At 46.6% G+C, this 24,611-nt stretch overlaps 1 protein-coding gene across 1 annotated transcript; it reads left to right on the top strand.

The window, feature by feature from the left end:
- The first annotated feature begins 18,433 nt into the window (after nucleotides 1-18,433).
- On the top strand, nucleotides 18,434-24,388 carry LOC116408723 (erythroblast NAD(P)(+)--arginine ADP-ribosyltransferase-like). Its single transcript, XM_031896384.1, has 3 exons — nucleotides 18,434-18,508; nucleotides 19,516-20,248; nucleotides 24,113-24,388. The coding sequence occupies exons 1-3, from the start codon at nucleotides 18,455-18,457 to the stop codon at nucleotides 24,202-24,204; spliced, it is 879 nt and encodes a 292-aa protein (XP_031752244.1). The 5' UTR covers nucleotides 18,434-18,454; the 3' UTR covers nucleotides 24,205-24,388.
- Nucleotides 24,389-24,611: the final 223 nt, after the last annotated feature.

Genomic DNA, 24,611 nt, shown 5'->3' on the forward strand with positions numbered 1-24,611 from the left:
GCCTCGTGATTTTTTTCATGAAACAAGTGTGCCTTTGCCCAAAAAAGGTTGAAAAACACTGCATTAAAGGTCCAAAGGTGGTTCTGTTAGACCCTCTGGTACTAGAAATAGATTCTATGAAAGAGAAATGTTCTTTCTTGGGGTTTTATTCTTAATAGAAGTTGTAAATATTGCAGCCCTCCCGCCTTTATATCACATATGGGACAGGAGGGACGTCTCAGGCCTTTCTCAGGCTAATGAAGTGTCATTTACACAATATCTGCCCTCTAGTGGCCATTATACACATTACACATACATATTATATATACATTTTCCAAGGTTATACCCCTCCCTCAGTGTGTATCTATACATAAGTCTTAACGAGCAGCAGCTGATGAGAGAACCATTCTGGCTGTACAATTCCACTGGAAAATAAAAACACATTAAAATTGATTAAAATGCATTAAAAAAACCATTCCTATCCCTCAGTCAGACCTCCGGGCATCAGAGTCCCTAGTCCCTATCCAAGGTGCCTCCCATGTAACTGTGTAACTGTAACTCCCCATTCCCCTCTGTATGTGCCGCATCCCCATTCCTTCTACTGTCTGACTTGTGTTCAGCAATTCTACCCCTCATCTGCCTGATCGTTAGGTCCCCATACACCAGCCCCTCATACACGAGCCCCCCATACACGAGCCCCCCCATACGCGAGCCCCTCATACACGAGCCCCCCATACACGAGCCCCCCCATACGCAAGCCCCCCCATACACCAGCCCCCATACACGAGCCCCCCCATACACCAGCCCCCCATACACGAGCCCCCCCATACACGAGCCCCCCCATACACCAGCCCCCCATACGCGAGCCCCCCCATACGCGAGCCCCCCATACACGAGCCCCCCCATACGCGAGCCCCCCATACGCGAGCCCCCCCATACGCGAGCCCCCCCATACGCGAGCCCCCCCATACGCGAGCCCCCCCATACGCGAGCCCCCCATACACGAGCCCCCCCATACGCGAGCCCCCCCATACGCGAGCCCCTCATACACGAGCCCCCCATACATGAGCCCCCCCATACGCGAGCCCCCCCATACACGAGCCCCCCCATACGCGAGCCCCTCCATACACGAGCCCCCCCATACGCGAGCCCCCCCATACATCCCTTTATACTGACTGCAGTACCGTTATGTGGATAATACACTGTATCTCCTTTCATACAACTGTTACAATATTTGCAAGATGGATAAGGAAAATCCCATTTTTAGGACTGCAGCCCAGAGCTCCAACAGGGGGATAGCGGGTCAGCACCCACTTAGTGCCAGTCAGGGGAGCCCATTGTATCCCAGATGAGACTGTACCCCTCAGGGGTGAGCCCTCGCTTGGTATGGAGGCCGGGTAGGTATGTGTTGTATTTCTCAATAAATGGGCGCCAGTGGCTCTTAACCTTGAAACCATGAACTGTTTATTTACACAGCCACTTAGGAGTAATTACAGCACAGAATAGGTAGGTAGTAGCATCTCACAGAATAGGTAGGTAGTAGCATCTCACGGAATAGGTAGGTAGTAGCATCTCACGGAATAGGTAGGTAGTAGCATCTCACGGAATAGGTAGGTAGTAGCATCTCACGGAATAGGTAGGTAGTAGCATCTCACGGAATAGGTAGGTAGTAGCATCTCACGGAATAGGTAGGTAGTAGCATCTCACGGAATAGGTAGGTAGCAGCATCTCACGGAATAGGTAGGTAGCAGCATCTCACGGAATAGGTAGGTAGCAGCATCTCACGGAATAGGTAGGTAGCAGCATCTCACGGAATAGGTAGGTAGTAGCATCTCACAGAATAGGTAGGTAGCAGCATCTCACAGAATAGGTAGGTAGTAGCATCACATAGCATAGGCAGTACTTACGGAATAGTCACAATAACCATTTAGCTGCAGGGCACAATGGGTTAACTCCCAGCTTTCGGGTATATGCTTCCAGTGGAACCTGAGTGATCACTAACCCTAGGTCTGTACACTGTTACCCCTACTCTGGGCAGTATTATACCCGGGATTATAATCCCTCTACAATTCCTGGTTGGAGCCAGAAGCTGCTCACTAAATAGCCCTGCCTGTCTATCTCACCTAGTGTGATCTATAACAGGAGCTGCCTATTCTGCCTGGGCCTACCTATTCCCAGATTTCCAGTCTCTCTCTCTACCTGCTTACTCAGGCAGAGACTTCACAAAATATCACAGTTTGTGGTAAACAGAAGAGCTTATTTACCAAAAGCTTACATTTGGCGCGGCCAATGTGGGGCCTGTACCGGGTATTGTGTTGTGAGAGAGACACCGGCAGGAACTTCTGTGGTTCTTGGTCCTGCATGCTGTGTATCTTAACTGTAAGGGCTCTGGTACACGGGGAGATTAGTCGCCCGCGGCAAAACTCCCTGCTCGCGGGCGACTAATCTCCCCGAGTTGCCTTCCCTCTGCCATCCCACCGGCGAACATGTAAGTCGCCGGCGGGATGGCAGACGCGGCGGGGCGATTTCGGGAAATCGCCGAAAAAGCCTCGCGAGTCTTTTTCGGCGATTTCGGGAAATCGCGCCGCTGCGTGTGCCATCCCACCGGCGACTTACATGTTCGCCGGTGGGATGGCGGGTCATGGCAACTCGGGGAGATTAGTCGCCCGCGAACAGGGAGTTTTGTCGCGGGCGACTAATTTCCCCGTGTGCCAGAGCCCTAATTGTGCGAGATATATATCAGAAGCAGAGCGATAAAGTGCCAAAATGTGTCGCATAGACTGTAGAGAAGTGGCTCAATGGGCTAGAGAAGTGGCTCAATGGGCTAGTGAAGTGGCTCAATGGGCTAGAGAAGTGGCTCAGTGGGCTAGTGAAGTGGCTCAATGGGCTAGAGAAGTGGCTCAATGGGCTAGTGAAGTGGCTCAATGGGCTAGAGAAGTGGCTCAGTGGGCTAGTGAAGTGGCTCAGTGGGCTAGAGAAGTGGCTCAATGGGCTAGTGAAGTGGCTCAGTGGGCTAGAGAAGTGGCTCAATGGGCTAGAGAAGTGGCTCAATGGGCTAGTGAAGTGGCTCAGTGGGCTAGAGAAGTGGGGATTAACCCCAGAAGGCATTCGCCATAGACTTTGTGCCTAAAGAGGATAATCTGAGCAGAATAATTCATTATCCTGGTACCCCTAATTGGATGGCTTTCAGCTATCTGCCTGGAGAGCTTCTAAAAGATGGACACTCAGTATTACTCTATAGTGAGGCCGTTGAGATTTATGATTATTCAGGGCCATATTCAGTGCACCCCATTGGCATGGATCCCTGTGGGTACCCCTTGATTTATGGAAATCTGTATGCAGCTCCTGAACATGTGCCGGAGAACAGAGAGAAGGAGGATGCAGGTACCTTAGAGAGACTCGAGGCAGCCGGGATGTTATCCCCCCTATGGGCATGGGGCATATTCACAAAAGGAGGCAGAGATGGAGGCTAAAGAGAAGAATAATATTGTTCTGCTCCGGAGGTGTCCACAATGGAGGACTCCCCAAAAGTGCAAACCCCCAAGTGATGGAGCGGGTAGTGAATTACCAGTGTCCGTGGGCACCGCACTTACAGTTCAGCCTGACAAGCAGTACAGCGAGACACTGCCAGCTGAGACTGAAGTGAAAGTGCTAAAAGAGACTGTTTCTGTGGCCATGCAAGTACCCGAGAGAGAGGGAGAAAATGCTGCCACCGCTATTGCTGAGTCCCCAGCTGGGGGGGAGGACAAGGTGTTTGATAACCCTGTACTTAATATTGAATCTGCACCGGAGTGTTTGGTGCAAAAGCCAATCAGGCAGCCGGAGGTAGATGAGCCCGGAAGTGCGTCTCTCAATACGGAGCCCGCGCTGCCACATTTGGCGCGAAAACTACCACCGCAGGCGGAAGAGGTGAAGCCTAAAAAGGTATTCCTACAGACTGAGCCTACGTCACCGTATTTGGCGCCAACTCAGAGTGCTAGCGCGGGACTTGGCGTGAGATATGGGTGACGTCACGGCGTGTGTTGCCTGCGGCTCCTAAATTCAGGGATCCACCCTCGGCACCAGTGACTGTTGGGCAACAATCCACCTCCTCTCTTGTTGAAAGTGACAGAGGGACTTCACCTGAGAATGTGCTGCAGTTGCACTGTGCCACGGTTAGTGAGCCCGTGGGGCCATCAGGATGTGGCGTGATGCCCCGTGATGCTGCCAGTGACCCCGGGGGGCATTGCTGCAGACTGGAGATGTGCCGTTGGAATAGGGGGGGAATTGCCCCTAGAAAGTGGCAAGGGGCTTATTGCTAATATCCCCAAGGTGGCAGAAGAATCTCTTGAGGATACTACTCCCGGTTGGGAGGAATATGACAAAGGTGTGAATAAAGCTGAGGGCAGATCTGTACCCCCTGTGGCCATGTTGGCTAGTTTTGTGGCTCCTCCTATCATCACTAAAGAGGAGGAAAAAGATTTCTGGGTCCTTCCCGGACGGGCAGACCCCACTGTTTTCATGTCTGTATCCAGGATCCAGAGGGCCATTCATTTTACAATTGCACCGGGCATGGGGCTATTTCATGCCCTACGCACCTTTGTGGGTCTACAAGAAGGTAGATGCCTTTCTGGAAGATTGGGAGATCCAGGAGATCCTGTGCAAGGAGAAAATGCCCCCCAGTTGCCTCACAAACCCGGATGAGGTGGGGCGCAAGCAGGACTGGGCCTACGTGAGATCTGTTGAGCGAGAGTGGCGGTATGGGCGCACCTACATAGGAGATGGCCAATGGGTGGACAAGCCTAACCCAAAGTATTATATTCCCTATGAGGATACCAAAGCCCAGTTCCTCCACATGGTGAGACTGCTCATTATGGGATGGTTTCTCTATTTGGGGCAATAGTCCTATGTCTGATACCTCAAGGGAGGTTGATTCTTTTTGCTATGGACTCCGGTGGGAGCCAAGCTCCAGAGACTTTATAGTTCAAAGAACTATCACAAACTTCACCAGTGAGATGAGGGATGTGCTAATATGTTCTTGCCGGGACGGAAGAGTTTCACCGGGGGGAGAATGTAGGGAACCGGTAAATTGTATCTTTTCTCACTCTGGGTCCCCTAGTATTGGGCAGCTATGAAGGGTCCTTAATGTAATGGGAAGTAAGTCCCTTTTCCTGGGTCATAGTGTGACCTTTTGCAGTTCCATAGTTTGGCCATAAGGTGGCACTGTGTAGTATGTGTGGTATAAAAGGCTGAGCATGAGGCTGGGGCCATTTTGTGAAGTCTCTGCCTGAACAAGCAGGTGGGGAGATACTGTGTAATCTGGGAATAGGTAGGTCAGGGATCCCCAACCTTTCTTACTCGGGAGCCCCAGTCAAATGTAAAAAGACTTGGGGAGCAACACAAGCACCATAAAAGTTCATGGAGGAGCCAAACAAGGGCTGTGATTGGCTATTAGGGGCCTCTATGCACCCTATCAGCTTACAGGGGCTTTATTTGGTAGGAAATCTTGTTTTTATTCAACCAAAACTTGCCCCCAAGTCAGAAATTCAAAAATAACTCCCTGGTTTGGGGGCACTGAGAGCAACATCCAAGGGGTTGGGGAGCAACATGTTACCCCTGAGCCACTGGTTGGGGGTCACTGAGGTAGGTCCAGACAGAATAGTTAGCTCCTGTTATAGGTCACACTGGGTGTGATAGACAGGCAGGGCTATTTAGTGAGCAGCTTCTGGCTCCAACCAGGAATTGTAGAGGGATTATAATCCCAGGTATAATACTGCCCAGAGTAGGGGTAACAGTGTACAGACCTAGGGATAGTGATCACCCAGGTTCCACTGGGAGCCATAACCTAAAGGTGGGAGTTAACCCATTGTGCCCTGTGGGGAGAGAGTCATTTGTCGTAAGTACTGCCTATTCTGTGAGATGCTACTACCTACCTATTCTGTGAGATGCTACTACCTACCTATTCTGTGAGATGCTGCTACCTACCTATTCTGTGAGATGCTGCTACCTACCTATTCCGTGAGATGCTACTACCTACCTATTCCGTTAGATGCTACTACCTACCTATTCCGTGTGATGCTACTACCTACCTATTCCGTTAGATGCTACTACCTACCTATTCCGTGAGATGCTACTACCTACCTATTCCGTGAGATGCTACTACCTACCTATTCCGTGAGATACTACTACCTACCTATTCTGTGAGATGCTGCTACCTACCTATTCTGTGAGATGCTACTACCTACCTATTCTGTGAGATGCTACTACCTACCTATGCTGTGAGATGCTACTACCTACCTATTCTGTGAGATGCTACTACCTACCTATTCTGTGAGATGCTACTACCTACCTATTCTGTGAGATGCTACTACCTACCTATTCCGTGAGATACTACTACCTACCCATTCTGTGAGATACTACTACCTACCTATTCTGTGAGATGCTACTACCTACCTATTCTGTGAGATGCTACTACCTACCTATGCTGTGAGATGCTACTACCTACCTATTCTGTGAGATGCTACTACCTACCTATTCTGTGAGATGCTACTACCTACCTATTCTGTGAGATACTACTACCTACCTATTCTGTGAGATGCTACTACCTACCTATTCTGTGAGATGCTACTACCTACCTATTCTGTGAGATGCTACTACCTACCTATTCTGTGAGATGCTACTACCTACCTATTCTGTGAGATGCTACTACCTACCTATTCTGTGCTGTAATTACTCCTAAGTGGCTGTGTAAATAAACAGTTCATGGTTTCAAGGTTAAGAACCACTGGGGCCCATTTATTGAGAAATACAACACATACCTACCCGGCCTCCATACCAAGCGAGGGCTCACCCCTGAGGGGTACAGTCTCATCCGGGGTAACATACGGTGTAGCTTGGGGTAACAGAGGGTTAATTTACGATAAGCTGACACTTGCTTACTGCCAGTAAAGCTCAGACATAACAGACAATAAGATAAAGCTCAAGGTAAAAGACATAAAAGGCAACATTAACCCCCATGTTTGTGCCAATTAGGCAGGATTCTTCGTTAGGGCAATTACCCATCAGGTTTTGCTTTCGGTTCCCTTTTAACCCTTTGCCTGCAGGTACCCGTTACTAGGGATGAGCGAGCTTTTTCCCCAGATATCGATTTGCAGCGAAATTTCACTATTGACGAATTGTTTTGCAAAATTTCACAAAAAGAATCATAATACATAAAAAGAGTCGCGTGGCGCCTGCGCTCGGTCACATGACTGCAAACAATGAGAAAATGACCGGATCCTGGATAATAGGCGCTATCATTTACACAAGGTGATCCCCTCCCCCACTCGTTACTCCTCCTACTCCGCGCGTCTCTCAATAATTAAACACTTAGGGAGGGTCTTGTAAATGATGAAATCTATGAGCCAGGATTTGGGTAAATATGGTACAGACATGGGATCCCTTAGTCGGAAACCCCAGGTCCCAAGCATTCTGGATAACAGGTCCCATACCTGTATTCATGTTCTTTTTTCCCTTGTTAATATGGTATCATTCACCATAGGGATCTACTGAAGCAAATGTTATGGGAGGGTTTTATTCTGTGGCAGATTGGGCAGATTGGGCAGATTTTAAAAGGCTTTGGGGCTGATTCACTAAAGTGCGATAAAATTTATCGCACGCTTTTTTGCGTTAAATTAGTCGCGATAATTAGTGCGCGATTTCCCATAGTATTATCGTGTGCGTTAAGTCGCCATATCACATGCGTTAATTTCCGCGCTGAAAAGAATACAATCGCATGATTCACTATCACTTAGGCGCGCTAAATATCGCATTCGGCTATGCGAAAATTAACCCCTACTACAGGCAGGCGATAAATTATAGAAAAGTACAGTAAATGAGTTTTTTGCAATAAAATATGGACTTACAGTGTTATTTATTCAGTCTGTGTCTTTTTACTCAATTTTACTAAAGTCTTGGCATGTATGGAATTTCCCTACTAATATACAGTACTATAGCGGTGAGTATTTAGTCGGATAATATACAGTACTATAGCGGTGAGTATTTAGTCGGATAATATACAGTACTATAGCGGTGAGTATTTAGTCGGATAATATACAGTACTATAGCGGTGAGTATTTAGTCGGATAATATACAGTACTATAGCGGTGAGTATTTAGTCGGATAATATACAGTACTATAGCGGTGAGTATTTAGTCGCCATAATATACAGTACTATAGCGGTGAGTATTTAGTCGGATAATATACAGTACTATAGCGGTGAGTATTTAGTCGGATAATATACAGTACTATAGCGGTGAGTATTTAGTCGCCATAATATACAGTACTATAGCGGTGAGTATTTAGTTGCCATAATATACAGTACTATAGCGGTGAGTATTTAGCTGTCGATATACAGTACTATAGCGGTGAGTATTTAGTCGGATAATATACAGTACTATAGCGGTGAGTATTTAGTCAGATAATATACAGTACTATAGCGGTGAGTATTTAGTCGGATAATATACAGTACTATAGCGGTGAGTATTTAGTCAGATAATATACAGTACTATAGCGGTGAGTATTTAGTCGGATAATATACAGTACTATAGCGGTGAGTATTTAGTCGCCATAATATACAGTACTATAGCGGTGAGTATTTAGTCGGATAATATACAGTACTATAGCGGTGAGTATTTAGTCAGATAATATACAGTACTATAGCGGTGAGTATTTAGTCGGATAATATACAGTACTATAGCGGTGAGTATTTAGTCGGATAATATACAGTACTATAGCGGTGAATATTTAGTCGCCATAATATACAGTACTATAGCGGTGAGTATTTAGTCGGATAATATACAGTACTATAGCGGTGAGTATTTAGTCGCCATAATATACAGTACTATAGCGGTGAGTATTTAGTCGCCATAATATACAGTACTATAGCGGTGAGTATTTAGTCGGATAATATACAGTACTATAGCGGTGAGTATTTAGTCGCCATAATATACAGTACTATAGCGGTGAGTATTTAGTCGCCATAATATACAGTACTATAGCGGTGAATATTTAGTCGGATAATATACAGTACTATAGCGGTGAATATTTAGTCGGATAATATACAGTACTATATCGGTGAATATTTAGTCGGGATATTATACAGTACTATAGCGGTGAATATTTAGTCGGATAATATACAGTACTATAGCGGTGAATATTTAGTCGGATAATATACAGTACTATATCGGTGAATATTTAGTCGGATAATATACAGTACTATAGCGGTGAGTATTTAGTCGCCATAATATACAGTACTATAGCGGTGAGTATTTAGTCGCCATAATATACAGTACTATAGCGGTGAGTATTTAGTCGGATAATATACAGTACTATAGCGGTGAATATTTAGTCGCCATAATATACAGTACTATAGCGGTGAGTATTTAGTCGGATAATATACAGTACTATAGCGGTGAGTATTTAGTCGGATAATATACAGTACTATAGCGGTGAGTATTTAGTCGGATAATATACAGTACTATAGCGGTGAATATTTAGTCGGATAATATACAGTACTATAGCGGTGAGTATTTAGTCGGATAATATACAGTACTATAGCGGTGAATATTTAGTCGGATAATATACAGTACTATAGCGGTGAATATTTAGTCGGATATTATACAGTACTATAGCGGTGAGTATTTAGTCGCCATAATATACAGTACTATAGCGGTGAGTATTTAGTCGGATAATATACAGTACTATAGCGGTGAATATTTAGTCGGATAATATACAGTACTATAGCGGTGAGTATTTAGTCAGATAATATACAGTACTATAGCGGTGAGTATTTAGTCGGATAATATACAGTACTATAGCGGTGAATATTTAGTCGGATATTATACAGTACTATAGCGGTGAGTATTTAGTCGCCATAATATACAGTACTATAGCGGTGAGTATTTAGTCGGATAATATACAGTACTATAGCGGTGAATATTTAGTCGGATAATATACAGTACTATAGCGGTGAATATTTAGTCGGATAATATACAGTACTATAGCGGTGAATATTTAGTCGGATAATATACAGTACTATAGCGGTGAATATTTAGTCGGATAATATACAGTACTATAGCGGTGAATATTTAGTCGGATAATATACAGTACTATAGCGGTGAATATTTAGTCGGATAATATACAGTACTATAGCGGTGAATATTTAGTCGGATATTATACAGTACTATAGCGGTGAGTATTTAGTCGCCATAATATACAGTACTATAGCGGTGAGTATTTAGTCGGATAATATACAGTACTATAGCGGTGAGTATTTAGTCGGATAATATACAGTACTATAGCGGTGAATATTTAGTCGGATAATATACAGTACTATAGCGGTGAGTATTTAGTCGGATAATATACAGTACTATAGCGGTGAATATTTAGTCGGATAATATACAGTACTATAGCGGTGAATATTTAGTCGGATAATATACAGTACTATAGCGGTGAATATTTAGTCGGATAATATACAGTACTATAGCGGTGAATATTTAGTCGGATAATATACAGTACTATAGCGGTGAATATTTAGTCGGATAATATACAGTACTATAGCGGTGAATATTTAGTCGGGATATTATACAGTACTATAGCGGTGAGTATTTAGTCGCCATAATATACAGTACTATAGCGGTGAGTATTTAGTCGGATAATATACAGTACTATAGCGGTGAATATTTAGTCGGATAATATACAGTACTATAGCGGTGAATATTTAGTCGCCATAATATACAGTACTATAGCGGTGAGTATTTAGTCGGATAATATACAGTACTATAGCGGTGAGTATTTAGTCGGATAATATACAGTACTATAGCGGTGAGTATTTAGTCGCCATAATATACAGTACTATAGCGGTGAGTATTTAGTCGGATAATATACAGTACTATAGCGGTGAGTATTTAGTCGGATAATATACAGTACTATAGCGGTGAGTATTTAGTCGGATAATATACAGTACTATAGCGGTGAATATTTAGTCGCCATAATATACAGTACTATAGCGGTGAGTATTTAGTCGGATAATATACAGTACTATAGCGGTGAGTATTTAGTCGGATAATATACAGTACTATAGCGGTGAGTATTTAGTCGGATAATATACAGTACTATAGCGGTGAGTATTTAGTCGGATAATATACAGTACTATAGCGGTGAGTATTTAGTCGGATAATATACAGTACTATAGCGGTGAGTATTTAGTCGGATAATATACAGTACTATAGCGGTGAGTATTTAGTCGGGATATTATACAGTACTATAGCGGTGAGTATTTAGTCAGATAATATACAGTACTATAGCGGTGAGTATTTAGTCGGATAATATACAGTACTATAGCGGTGAGTATTTAGTCGGATATTATACAGTACTATAGCGGTGAGTATTTAGTCAGATAATATACAGTACTATAGCGGTGAGTATTTAGTCGCCATAATATACAGTACTATAGCGGTGAGTATTTAGCGACATTTTTCCTGCGCTCAGGATATGATGTCCCACCGCTGGGGGACTTAGGGTTCCACGAGAGGAAGAGGGCAATCCTGTGCGAGCTAATAGAAGGTTTGCTCACCAGGTTTGCCCTTGATGTGGGCCCCCCGCCAGCTCCGGCGTCTATGGTCCGACCTTAAGCGCAGGAGCCCAGAACTGGTCGCTGAAATAGCGGAAGGTAATTATTGTACTTTATTATGCTGTTACAGTATACGTTCAGTAAAAGATTTAGCAAGTAATTTGAACTAAAGGTACAAATGTAAGAAATGTCAGGGATGACGAAAGTAACATAGTAACATAGTAAGTTGGGTTGAAAAAAGACATACGTCCATCACGTTCAACCATAATGCCAGTGAGGAACTGAAACGTTGGTCACAATAAACCTCTGAATATTATTTCCCATCTTTGTGACTCCTTGTGAGAATCCTGTGGGTGCCGGCACCCCATGCCTGTCTGGATTTGGTTTTGCCCCAGGCACCCAGGTATTATTGTTCCTTATGGTGTGCAGCTTCCCAGCACTTCCTATTGTATATATATATATATACACACCACAGGCCACCGAGGCTCTTCAGGCCTCCGAGGCACCATAGGCCCCCGAGGCACCGCAGGCCCCCGAGGCACCACAGGCCCCCGAGGCACCACAGGCCCCCGAGGCCCCACAGGCCCCCGAGGACCCCCACGCTGCAGAGTCCCCCCCAGCTACACCACCGGCTGCACCAGGTCCTCACGACAGACCGAAGATGTGGGGACACAAACACCACCTGGATGGACTGACCCCACACTTGGGTCGATGCAGGAGGACCTGAACACTATAAAGGCCCAGTTGGCCCAGCTCCGGGGGGGACATGGCCCTGCTGCAGCAGGATGTGGGGGAACTGAAGGCCAGCAAGGCCTAAGTTTTTTTTTTAAAGTTTTAAATTTTTTACAAATTTTATTGTTCAAATAAAAGTTTTTAGTTTTCTACATTTGAACTGAGTAATGTGTCATTATTTTTCCTCCCTTGATATGGTATTCTATACTTCCATGTAGTTTCCCCTACACCCTTACATTTATCAGTAACACATCAATATGCTATATGGGTTACATGTTTGCAAATATTCTGCCAACAATTTTGCCTTTAGCCCATTTTGCTGAATAGTAAAACTTGCGCTAATTAGTACGTAGCGTATTTTCTGGCGAGTGGGATAACTGCCAATCCAATGTTTTGTTGCCAGAATAATTGCAATATTATATTTGTCCCCGTTTAATAAAGTGCCCATAACATATTTGCCATTTATTCTGTGTCTAAAATCTCCCACTTAATTTAAGCCACTTTAGCAAACGGACCCCTAAGTATTTGGCTAAATATTCCTTAAATGCCCCCCCCCCATTTTATTATCTCTAACACTTCTTTTTTTTCTTACTTAGATTTTTATTGGTTTTTTGGGTTTTTTTTGCAAATACACTTTTATACAGCACCTCTCTAGCACTCTGTGCTCTCCCAGGGCAAAATGGCGCCAGTTTTATGCTGCCGATTGTCACGTACGTAATGTCGCCACAATTAGCGCTTGTGATAAATAGCGTGCATGCGGAAAATACCACGCACGTTATTTATCGTGACAAAAATATCGCATGAAATACCGCGCGTAAAATAGCACGAGTGTACTATTAGTGAATTGTGCGAAAAGTCGCGAAAATTTAGACGTAATAAAATTTTTATCGCACGCTATAAATAGCGCACGTTTTATCGCACTTTAGTGAATCGGGCCCTCTGTCTGAATTCTGTTTCTGACATTGACTTGATGCAGAACTTTATGCTGCAGCATTTTTGGATGTTCAGATTCAGACATTAGGAGCCTGTATTTATACTGACCTTTACCAGAAACTGATGGAGACAAATAATTATATTCAGAGATACACAGAAAGGGGTTGTGGGGCACCCCAGGGCTAAATACAATACACAAATACAATGGAAGTGCAACTGATGTGGCCAAATTAACTACAAACACACACACAGAGAGGGGGATTGATCAATACACATTCCCTGGCCCCTGTTTGTAAGTAAATACGTATCTATGCCAGTGCAGGTATTTACAAAAAATGGGGGTTTTTAGTTACAAAATTATGATGATGAGCCCCCCCATCCCGTCACGGTAACCCGCGTATGGGGCCCTATCTACAGTCAGCGCCGGATTCCAAATCCGGGCGCCCCTAGGCCGCCCCCTATTCCCCCCTGCGCATGCGCACACAAAACCACCTCCCCCCAGCTGTGCCGACGCAAGCGCGCATGCGCGGACATTTAAACTCCCATAGGGAGCGCTGGGGAGAAGTCCCCAGCGCTCCGTATGGGAGCAAAATGTCAGAATTTTTGTGCGGCGGGGCAGCATGCCGCCCCTAAGTTTCTGCCGCCCTAGGCCCGGGCCTTTGTGGCCTCGCCAGAAATCCGGGCCTGTCTACAGTATTTACCTCTGCTCATATTTTTCACAGGCTGGCACACACAGGCTTTCTTGACCTGGGGGCTGGTTTGAGTCAGAGGGTTTAGTCCCCCCCCCCATGCCTTCAGCTTTTATAGCAAGAGACTGCCAACAGCCCAGCATTGGTTCTACAGGCTTAACCCTGATATGGGAGGATCAAGGATTTTATTGCTAATGACCAATAGGAGTGGCTTGAGGCAGCTGGGAGTCTCTTTGTTCCAGAGCTTGCCAGCACTTGATGAGGGATTTACCCACCTCCCTGACCCTGTGGTTAATGCCAGTGTTTGACTCTATTGCAGACTGAAGCCCCCATTAAATACCCGGAGGTGCATGGATCCTGGGGTACAGCCTGTAAGGAGTCAGGAAGGAATGTTTCCCTTGAAGAGGATTGAACATCACAGAGGCTTCTTCATCTTCCTCAGGACCTGATGCCGCAGAGCCATTAGTCTGATTAACTTGCAGCCAATGGGGTGCGGCTCGTGTCCCCCCAGTTCTATTAATTACCTGGGTTTCTAGACTCGGCTCTGGGGGGGCTGCCGGTTATTGTATGGAAATAAAGCTGTGACTCCCATGACTTTATTGTGAGTTGATTGTTTCAGAGTGTGAATGTTCTGTAGAAATGGCCGGTACTGACTGATTTCCTTGTTCCAGAAGCAAATGGAGCCAATGAGACCTCCTGCTTATTGTAGCCATTTCACTATGGCATGGGGTGCCCCCCCTTATATTAGTGGGGACCTGAGCTGGGACACAACATTTGACCAATAGCCCCAGTCTGTGTCCCCAGTATAGATCGGCCTAAGAGGAATGTCTAATCATGCAATAAAGGATTAATAATAAACATATAGTGAGAAGAGATAGGTCTAGGGGTGCCCCCCCCCCCCACACTTGGGTGACAGCTGAGCCTCCATTTCTCAAGAAACAGGTTTAGAAATAAACATCTTAGAAGATTGGCAGGAAACCATAGGTTGGACGATGGGCTTCTCTGGAAATAATTGGAATAATTGTACAACGGTCACGTATTCACTGTCTATAAAAGCCCAGAGCAACACTGGGGCCTCTCGTATCCGACTGCAGAGAGACTGCTCCCACTTGTCTCTTTGCCCAATACCTCAATCAGCCTTTCTGAGGGAACCTTGTCTTGGGGTCTTGTTGTAGGAGACGTATTGATGAGCGAATCTATCCCGTCTGTTAAAAAATTTAATTTTTTTTGCTGAAATTTTATGGTAATTAAGGGGCAGGTACTTGCTTAGCCCCAGGCCTGTCAGAGAGCTACTAATGTTTCCCTGTTGTCCAGCCACATGAAGAGCAGCTCAATGAGTAACTTCCACGCAATGTTTCTCTAGACTTTCCCTCTGCTTTTAGAGTTGATACTTGGGTTCCATTTGGGTTTCTTGGAGAAGGACATGATGAATAGACACAGACAGAGCGCTGACTCCTATATACCCACAAGGTGGCCGGGTTTGTGGAGGTGAAGGTGTTGGGTGGGGAGGGAGGGAGGGAACGCCCTTTTCATGTACTTTCATGGAAGGACTTTGCCGAGATTGGGTTTATTGGGAGAGAATTATGGACAGAGCAAGGACTCTGAGATGGTTTTGGTGAATGGTGGTGGGAAAAAGTTCTGAGCAAAGCCAAAGACTGATGGACTATTGGTGCTAAATAGCCTGAATTGGTTTTATTTGTTTTGAACTGCTGAGTTTTATTGTAAATTGATGAGTTTTTACTGAATAAAAAAATTCCTATATCCCACAAGCCTCATTTGCACCAGGTACAATGATACAAACGAGATACAATGGCTACGGATTCTACCAAATGACGTGTGTTCGGCGCTGAACAATAGCCTTTCCAGTAAACAGCACAATTTCTCAGAAGCAATATATTTATCCATGTTATCTTGCAATAGAATTTTTATGATCGTTTTATGATAAGTTTTAAACATTAGGTGCCAATGTTTTATCGGTTGATGTAACTTCTCTCCTAACGTGCACATCTCATTGGTGCTCTGAAGAGCATGGCCCCTAAAGTAAGGGTATATAACCCCTCACATGGGTTTATGCTTTGAACATCTCTTCACATCAGTCCCTGGGTTTATTCCTGTTCCTTTTCAGCCTCCTGATCAGTCTCGTGGTGCTCCCTGGGCCCAAATCATCAATGTGAGTAGCAATTAGGCTGAGTATTATCTGATCCATGCTATTTATTGGCAGTTTGTGTAACTCTTGTACATACAACAGGGAAAAGCTTAATGCATGATACTGAGAGTGCTCCTGTCTGGGCGGTACCTGTACTGTCTATCATCACCCAGAGAAACCACCACACTGTGCCTATCCCATTCCCATCAGTCCCTGCCCCAGTGAGCTTACAATCTAAGGGCCCTATCACATTCCCATCAGCCCCTGCCCCAGTGAGCTTACAATCTAAGGCCCCTATCACATTCCCATCAGCCCCTGCCCCAGTGAGCTTACAATCTAAGGGCCCTATCACATTCCCATCAGTCCCTGCCCCAGTGAGCTTACAATCTAAGGTCCCTATCACATTCCCATCAGTCCCTGCCCCAGTGAGCTTACAATCTAAGGTCCCTATCACATTCCCATCAGTCCCTGCCCCAGTGAGCTTACAATCTAAGGTCCCTATCACATTCCCATCAGCCCCTGCCCCAGTGAGCTTACAATCTAAGGTCCCTATCCCATTCCCATCAGTCCCTGCCCCAGTGAGCTTACAATCTAAGGTCCCTATCACATTCCTATCAGCCCCTGCCCCAGTGAGCTTACAATCTAAGGTCCCTATCCCATTCCCATCAGTCCCTGCCCCAGTGAGCTTACAATCTAAGGTCCCTATCACATTCCCATCAGTCCCTGCTCCAGTGAGCTTACAATCTAAGGTCCCTATCCCATTCCCATCAGCCCCTGCCCCAGTGAGCTTACAATCTAAGGTCCCTATCCCATTCCCATCAGCCCCTGCCCCAGTGAGCTTACAATCTAAGGTCCCTATCCCATTCCCATCAGCCCCTGCCCCAGTGAGCTTACAATCTAAGGTCCCTATCCCATTCCCATCAGCCCCTGCCCCAGTGAGCTTACAATCTAAGGTCATAAACACATTTACATAGACCTGGGTCAGTTCTACCTGGGGCCAATGAACCTGTTTCTATGTATTTGCCATGTGGCAAGAAACAAGAGTTTGATTTCATGTGAGTGATGTCATAGCTGTGATGCTTTAATTGTATGAATGATGTCACAAATGTGACTTCAGATTGTCCAATACTAATTTTTAGCTGAGGAAATATTACTTGTGATTTATTTCTTTTAAAATCCAGTTTATAAGAAGCTAGGCTACCACTTTTATTGGTACGGGTTGCCACCTCCCTTCTCTCTGTAGTATATATTTCTTCACCAAATCCAATGGAGACCCCAATTGGCGGCTGTTTCAGTACGAGTGGGGAGTCTTCCTCTTGTGAAAGTTGGACCCAACGAGGATCCCTAGTGATCCGAAACATGTTGTACTGAAACAGCCCCAATAACTGTATGTACTGATAGGACTATTGGGGTCTCCATTGGATTTGGTGAAGAAATATCACTGGTTAGCGATGTTTGGGTGGGGAATAAGCTCATTATTGTACAGTGGGACTATGGGAAAGGCTTGGGCAGTACCTATGGGCCGGGCATTAGGGCCTCAGTAGGGAACAGTATCTATTGGAAGGGAAGTCTCCTGCTCCCATAGGGTTTGGTGTGTATCCGTCTGTGTTTGTATTAAGTTCAAGGGCAAAAGATAGAAATTCCTGATTCCCAGAACAAGTCATTTGCACAATTTCCCCCAACAAATCAAACCAGCCTGCTCAGGCTTCAGGAAAGGAATATATTTAAAAACCCATCAGTTAATAGAGCTTCTCCAGCCCAATCCTGCATTGTAATCTGTTTTTCCCATGGGGCTAGCCATATTCTTCATTTCCGAGGGTGCCACAGCCATGTGACCTGTGCTCTGATAAACTTCAGTCTCACTTTACTGCTGCGCTGCAAGTTGGAGTGATATCCCCCCCCACCCCCAGGAGCCGATCAGCAGAACAATGGGAAGGGAGCAAGATAGCAGCTCCCAGTAGGTATCAGAATAGCACTCAATAGTAAGAAATCCAAGTCCGGCTTGGGACTCCTCCAGTTACATGGGAGTAGGAGAAACAATAGCTTGCAATGTAAACAGAGCAATTTAGAAATAAAAAGTACCCTTTAGAAATCATGACAGAATCTCAATAAAAAGTGCTGTGAGTGTAACTGAACCAAACTTTGCAGCAGGGACGTTACTGGGCTCCCAACTCTCCGGGGCCCCTTCCAGCAAGGGTTCCATTGCTCTGTTCATCTGCTCCTCAGTTGTTCTGTATAGTGAGTGGCCCCTCTGGGCAGGAGGGATTGGGGCCTTGGGTTTGGGTGCTGTAACTATAACCCCTCGGGCCGGGAAACTGACACCTCACTGCCTTGTGCTTTTAGAAACAAACTATGAGGATAAGGGCCGGAAACTCTGATATCAGCATGACTTGGGCACTCGCTCTGATCCCAACCTTGGCACTGATGCACCTCTGTGAGGTAGGTTACCCGTGCTCTTGGCAATGGGGCATTACTGATAAATCTGTTGTGGGAATGAGGGGAGAGAGTGGGGCACACAGTAGGGAATGTAGGGAGGGAATGAGGGGAGAGAGTGGGGCACACAGTATGGAATGTAGGGAGGGAATGAGGGGAGAGAGTGGGGCACACAGTATGGAATGTAGGGAGGGAATGAGGGGAGAGAGTGGGGCACACAGTATGGAATGTAGGGAGGGAATGAGGGGAGAGAGTGGGGCACACAGTAGGGAATGTAGGGAGGGAATGAGGGGAGAGAGCGGGGCACACAGTAGGGAATGTAGGGAGGGAATGAGGGGAGAGAGCGGGGCACACAGTAGGGAATGTAGGGAGGGAATGAGGGGAGAGAGCGGGGCACACAGTAGAGAATGTAGGGAGGGAATGAGGGGAGAGAGTGGGGCACACAGTAGGGAATGTAGGGAGGGAATGAGGGGAGAGAGTGGGGCACACAGTAGGGAATGTAGGGAGGGAATGAGGGGAGAGAGCGGGGCACACAGTATGGAATGTAGGGAGGGAATGAGGGGAGAGAGTGGGGCACACAGTAGGGAATGTAGGGAGGGAATGAGGGGAGAGAGTGGGGCACACAGTAGGGAATGTAGGGAGGGAATGAGGGGAGAGAGTGGGGCACACAGTATGGAATGTAGGGAGGGAATGAGGGGAGAGAGCGGGGCACACAGTATGGAATGTAGGGAGGGAATGAGGGGAGAGAGTGGGGCACACAGTAGGGAATGTAGGGAGGGAATGAGGGGAGAGAGCGGGGCACACAGTAGGGAATGTAGGGAGGGAATGAGGGGAGAGAGCGGGGCACACAGTATGGTACAACAGGTATGTTGTAGTTAAAGAGTGTAGTAAAAAATTCTAAACCCAGCCTTCTAATATTAAAGAAGTTTATATGAATAATGTCTGTGAGGCTCAGCTGGGGGGGAGTAGGTGTGAGTTACACAGCTCAGTGCTTTTATTTTATTTCTGTACAGGGGAACAGGACTCGAACGTCCTGGAGAGACACATTGTTTTCCCTGGAGTCTGTGTTGGATATGGCCCCTAATTCCTATGATGATCAGTACTCAAAGTGCATTAAGAAAATGGAGGCCGAAATATCTACATTTTTGTCACAAGAGAGTTATGTAAATAGGGACTTTTCTGAAGCCTGGGATGTTGCCACTACAAAATGGGAAAACATAAAGCGAGATATGAAGGTTCCCTCTGGATTTAAGGATGAGTACGCCATAGCAACATTGGTCTACACCAGTGCGAAACCAGACATTTATACACCATTCAACGAGGCAGTGCGCCAGGCCGGACAGTCTAGAGACTACTATCTCAGATACTTCAATTACAAGGCTCTACATTACTATCTGACCAGGGCAGTTCAGATGCTGAAAACAAAATCATGTCACAACGTGTTCAGAGGAACAAAAACTCCATTCAGCGCTACGCAAGGGAACAAAGTCCGGTTTGGCCAATTCACATCTTCATCAACAAAGAAAACTGTAGCAGATGAGTTTGGCACTGGCACCAACTTTACTATCACAACCTGCCACGGGGCCAGCATTAAGCACTTATCCTTCTTTCCCAGCGAGGAGGAAGTGCTTATCCCTCCCTATGAGACATTCAAGGTCACCGATGTCAGAACAGGGAGTGGCAGTAACGTCATTACACTCGTGTCTGTGGGAACCCAAAGTAACCACAACTGTTGGTATTTGAAAGGTAAGATGCAACTTTCCATTATAGAGAGTAAGACGTTACGGTTAGTGACATGGATTTTCAGAGAATTTCAGCGTTTCGCCATTTGCAGATTGTTTTGCGAAACGGGCACAAAAATTTGAAATGGAAAAATTTACAACGCATCAAATTTTTTTTATTACAATACACAAGTTTCAGAAATGACATCACGAAGCACGGTTTCTAAAGATATAATTTACAGGATATTTATGGTTCCTGTCTATTATATTGTTATTACAAACATTGGTTTAGCAAAGTCCTTGTGTAGGTGAAAAGTGGTCACACTGCACAATGGAACTGCTTTCAGCTAACCTATTGTTTCTCCTACTCCCATGTAACTGGAGGAGTCCCAAGCCGGACTTGGATTTCTTACTATTGAGTGCTATTCTGATACCTACTGGGAGCTGCTATCTTGCTCCCTTCCCATAATTTCTCAGCTGAGTTCCCGTATGGAGTTATTGGCATTTTATTCTTGGTCTGGGGTCCATGCCCCCTTGCATTCCTACGGGAAGGGGAGTGTCCAGATACCCCATTCCCCTGCAAACTCTGATAGTCAGCTATTCTGCTGGATTTACGTTGATGGGCCAATTTCAGTTCATCCCGTTGGTTTCCCGTTGCCTTTAGAACCAGGAAAATTCAGTATTGGGTACAGTATAGATTTTCTATGTCTTTCCCTTTATATTATAAGCTGTTTGTAACTGTACATTTAATATTGATGTTATAAGACAGTGCAGTACAACTTCTGTGGTACAGAGGGCGATAATGGAAGCCAGTTATACCGCACTCCCTTCAAACCACACCCATGTTATCACAAGCCCATCCCCACATTAATGGTGGCAGCAAAAACCCAAATGGTTGGTGCTCACTGCTGGGATATCAACCGTCATTCATATGTGAAAGAATTATATTATGTCATATTAAGCCACACCCATAAATCCATATGGCTCCTCCTCCCCTGTGGATAGCACAGCAACCCCCAGCATATAATTACACACCTTAGGGACCATTTAATGGCTATTTCCAACTGCTAACAAACTCCCACAACAACCCCTGCCAGGTTCACCTCCCACAGGCAGCATAGGGCAGGCAGAGTATGGCACACACAGGCAGCATAGGGCAGGCAGAGTATGGCACACACAGGCAGCGTAGGGCAGCCAGAGTATGGCACACACAGGCAGCATAGGGCAGGCAGAGTATGGCACACACAGGCAGCATAGGGCAGGCGAAGTATGGCACACACAGGCAGCATAGGGCAGGCAGAGTATGGCACACACAGGCAGGATAGGGCAGGCAGAGTATGGCACACACAGGCAGCGTAGGGCAGCCAGAGTATGGCACACACAGGCAGCGTAGGGCAGCCAGAGTATGGCACACACAGGCAGCATAGGGCAGGCAGAGTATGGCACACACAGGCAGGGTAGGGCAGGCAGAGTATGGCACACACAGGCAGCATAGGGCAGGCAGAGTATGGCACACACAGGCAGCATAGGGCAGGCGGAGTATGGCACACACAGGCAGGGTAGGGCAGGCAGAGTATGGCACACACAGGCAGCATAGGGCAGGCAGAGTATGGCACACACAGGCAGCATAGGGCAGGCGGAGTATGGCACACACAGGCAGGGTAGGGCAGGCAGAGTATGGCACACACAGGCAGCATAGGGCAGGCAGAGTATGGCACACACAGGCAGCGTAGGGCAGGCAGAGTATGGCACACACAGGCAGCATAGGGCAGGCAGAGTATGGCACACACAGGCAGCATAGGGCAGGCAGAGTATGGCACACACAGGCAGGGTAGGGCAGGCAGAGTATGGCACACACAGGCAGCATAGGGCAGGCAGAGTATGGCACACACAGGCAGGGTAGGGCAGGCAGAGTATGGCACACACAGGCAGCATAGGGCAGGCAGAGTATGGCACACACAGGCAGCATAGGGCAGGCAGAGTGTGGCACACACAGGCAGCATAGGGCAGGCAGAGTATGGCACACACAGGCAGCATAGGGAAGGCAGAGTGTGGCACACACAGGCAGCATAGGGCAGGCAGTGTATGGCACACACAGGCAGGGTAGGACAGGCAAAGTATGGCACACACAGGTAGCGTAGGGCAGGCAGAGTATGGCACACACAGGCAGCATAGGGCAGGCAGAGTATGGCACACACAGGCAGCAGAGGACACGCAAAGTATGGCACACACAGGTAGTGTAGGGCAGGCAGAGTATGGCACACACAGGCAGCATAGGGCAGGCAGAGTATGGCACACACAGGCAGCAGAGGACACGCAAAGTATGGCACACACAGGTAGTGTAGGGCAGGCAGAGTATGGCACACACAGGCAGCATAGGGCAGGCGGAGTATGGCACACACAGGCAGGGTAGGGCAGGCAGAGTATGGCACACACAGGCAGCATAGGGCAGGCAGAGTATGGCACACACAGGCAGGGTAGGGCAGGCAGAGTATGGCACACACAGGCAGCATAGGGCAGGCAGAGTATGGCACACACAGGCAGCATAGGGCAGGCAGAGTATGGCACACACAGGCAGCATAGGGCAGGCAGAGTATGGCACACACAGGCAGCAGAGGACATGCAGAGTATGGCACACACAGGCAGCATAGGGCAGGCAGAGTATGGCACACACAGGCAGCAGAGGACATGCAGAGTATGGCACACACAGGCAGCATAGGGCAGGCAGAGTATGGCACACACAGGCAGCAGAGGACACGCAAAGTATGGCACACACAGGTAGTGTAGGGCAGGCAGAGTATGGCACACACAGGCAGCATAGGGCAGGCAGAGTATGGCACACACAGGCAGCATAGGGCAGGCAGAGTATGGCACACACAGGCAGCATAGGGCAGGCAGAGTATGCACACACAGGCAGGGTAAGGCAGGCAGAGTATGCACACACAGGCAGGGTAAGGCAGGCAGAGTATGGCACACACAGGCAGGGTAGGGCAGGCAGAGTAGGGCACACACAGGCAGGGTAGGGCAGGCAGAGTATGGCACACACAGGCAGGGTAGGGCAGGCAGAGTATGGCACACAGGTAACACAGCAGGGAAGGAGACATGGAAACCTATCATGACTACGCAAGTAATTGTTCATGACCACTCCAACATGATTCAGTGTTGGCACTGCTCCTACAGTTGTGCTTAGGACTGAAGCCCAAAACTGCCCCCCATACTCACTGTTACTGCCCCCATACTCAAGGTGAGGCCTTACCAGGGACCTATAAAGGGGCAAAATTATGTTCTCATCCCTTGAGTCAATGCCCTGTTTATACAAGACAGCACTTTATTTGCTTTAGTAGCCACAGAATGACACTGCCTGGAGTTACACAGATACCCCCAGATTATTTCTACCAAAGGGCAGAACTTTGCACTTATAAACATTGAACCTCATTTCCCAGTTTGCTGCCCAGTTTCCCAGTCAAATCGCTCTGCAAAGCGGCACATCCTGCATGGAACTTATAGTTTTGCCCAATTTAGTATCAATAGAAACAGTACTGTCTATGCCCCCCCCCCAGGTCATTAATAAACAAGTTAAAAAGCAAAGGCCCAAGGACTGACCCCTGCGGTACCCACTAACCACACTGGTCCAATTAGAAAATGTTCCATTTACCCCCACTCTTTGTACTCTATCCTTCAGCCAGTTCTCTATCCAATTACAAATATTATGTTCTAGGCCAATATTCCTCAATTTTTGGGCAAGATATTTTGGTCTTGGTAGATTGCACACATTCTGTTGTTCTGATCCAATGCTGCCTTTGTGCCTGTGGGGATCTTGCAGTTGGTCTGTAAATTATTTTTAAATTATTTGTAATATTGTCCAATATTTGTATTTTGTTTATTTCAGCCGCGAGCCCCGGGATGGAAAGTCTTCAGATTATTCCAATATGTTGGCTAATGCTCCTGTGGGGCCCTGTGGGGTCTCTGCTCTTACCCTGACCCCCTGATTCCTACAGTCTGGAGAATGTCCCCATTCCCGCGTGGGGCCCAGTGAATGTAACGTAGCGCATACGGCGCCATCTTCTGCCTGATTTCCCTCTCAGCAGCCAGGGAGCCCTTGGCAGTTGCACAAAGAGTTTGATTTGTGTAAATTTTTTTATTCTGTTCCATCCCATCATGTAAAGCAGCGGGGGGTTAGTCTGTGGCTTTGCAGCCAATCTGCTGCCTCCTTCCTGCAAGTGAAATAATCTGTTATTAAATAATGAAATGTTGCATTTTGTATTGTTTTTTCAGCACTTAACCCACCGGGAATATAAACTGCAGCTAATGCTTTGATTAAGAACTGCTTGAAGTGGTTTTGTGCTTTGGGGGAGGGGCTAAAACCCTGCGCAGGGTCCCAAATTAAA

This window comes from Xenopus tropicalis, chromosome 2 (assembly GCF_000004195.4).
Source record: "Xenopus tropicalis strain Nigerian chromosome 2, UCB_Xtro_10.0, whole genome shotgun sequence".
In the NCBI taxonomy this organism is placed as follows: Eukaryota; Metazoa; Chordata; class Amphibia; order Anura; family Pipidae; genus Xenopus; species Xenopus tropicalis.

Excerpts from the sequence above, each read along its gene's own strand:
- LOC116408723 (XM_031896384.1), top strand. The coding sequence starts at position 18,455 with ATGACTTGGGCACTCGCTCTGATCCCAACCTTGGCACTGATGCACCTC. Across the intron at positions 18,509-19,515 it reads CACTGATGCACCTCTGTGAG|GGGAACAGGACTCGAACGTC; the intron begins GTAGGTTACCCG and ends ATTTCTGTACAG. Across the intron at positions 20,249-24,112 it reads CAACTGTTGGTATTTGAAAG|CCGCGAGCCCCGGGATGGAA; the intron begins GTAAGATGCAAC and ends TGTTTATTTCAG.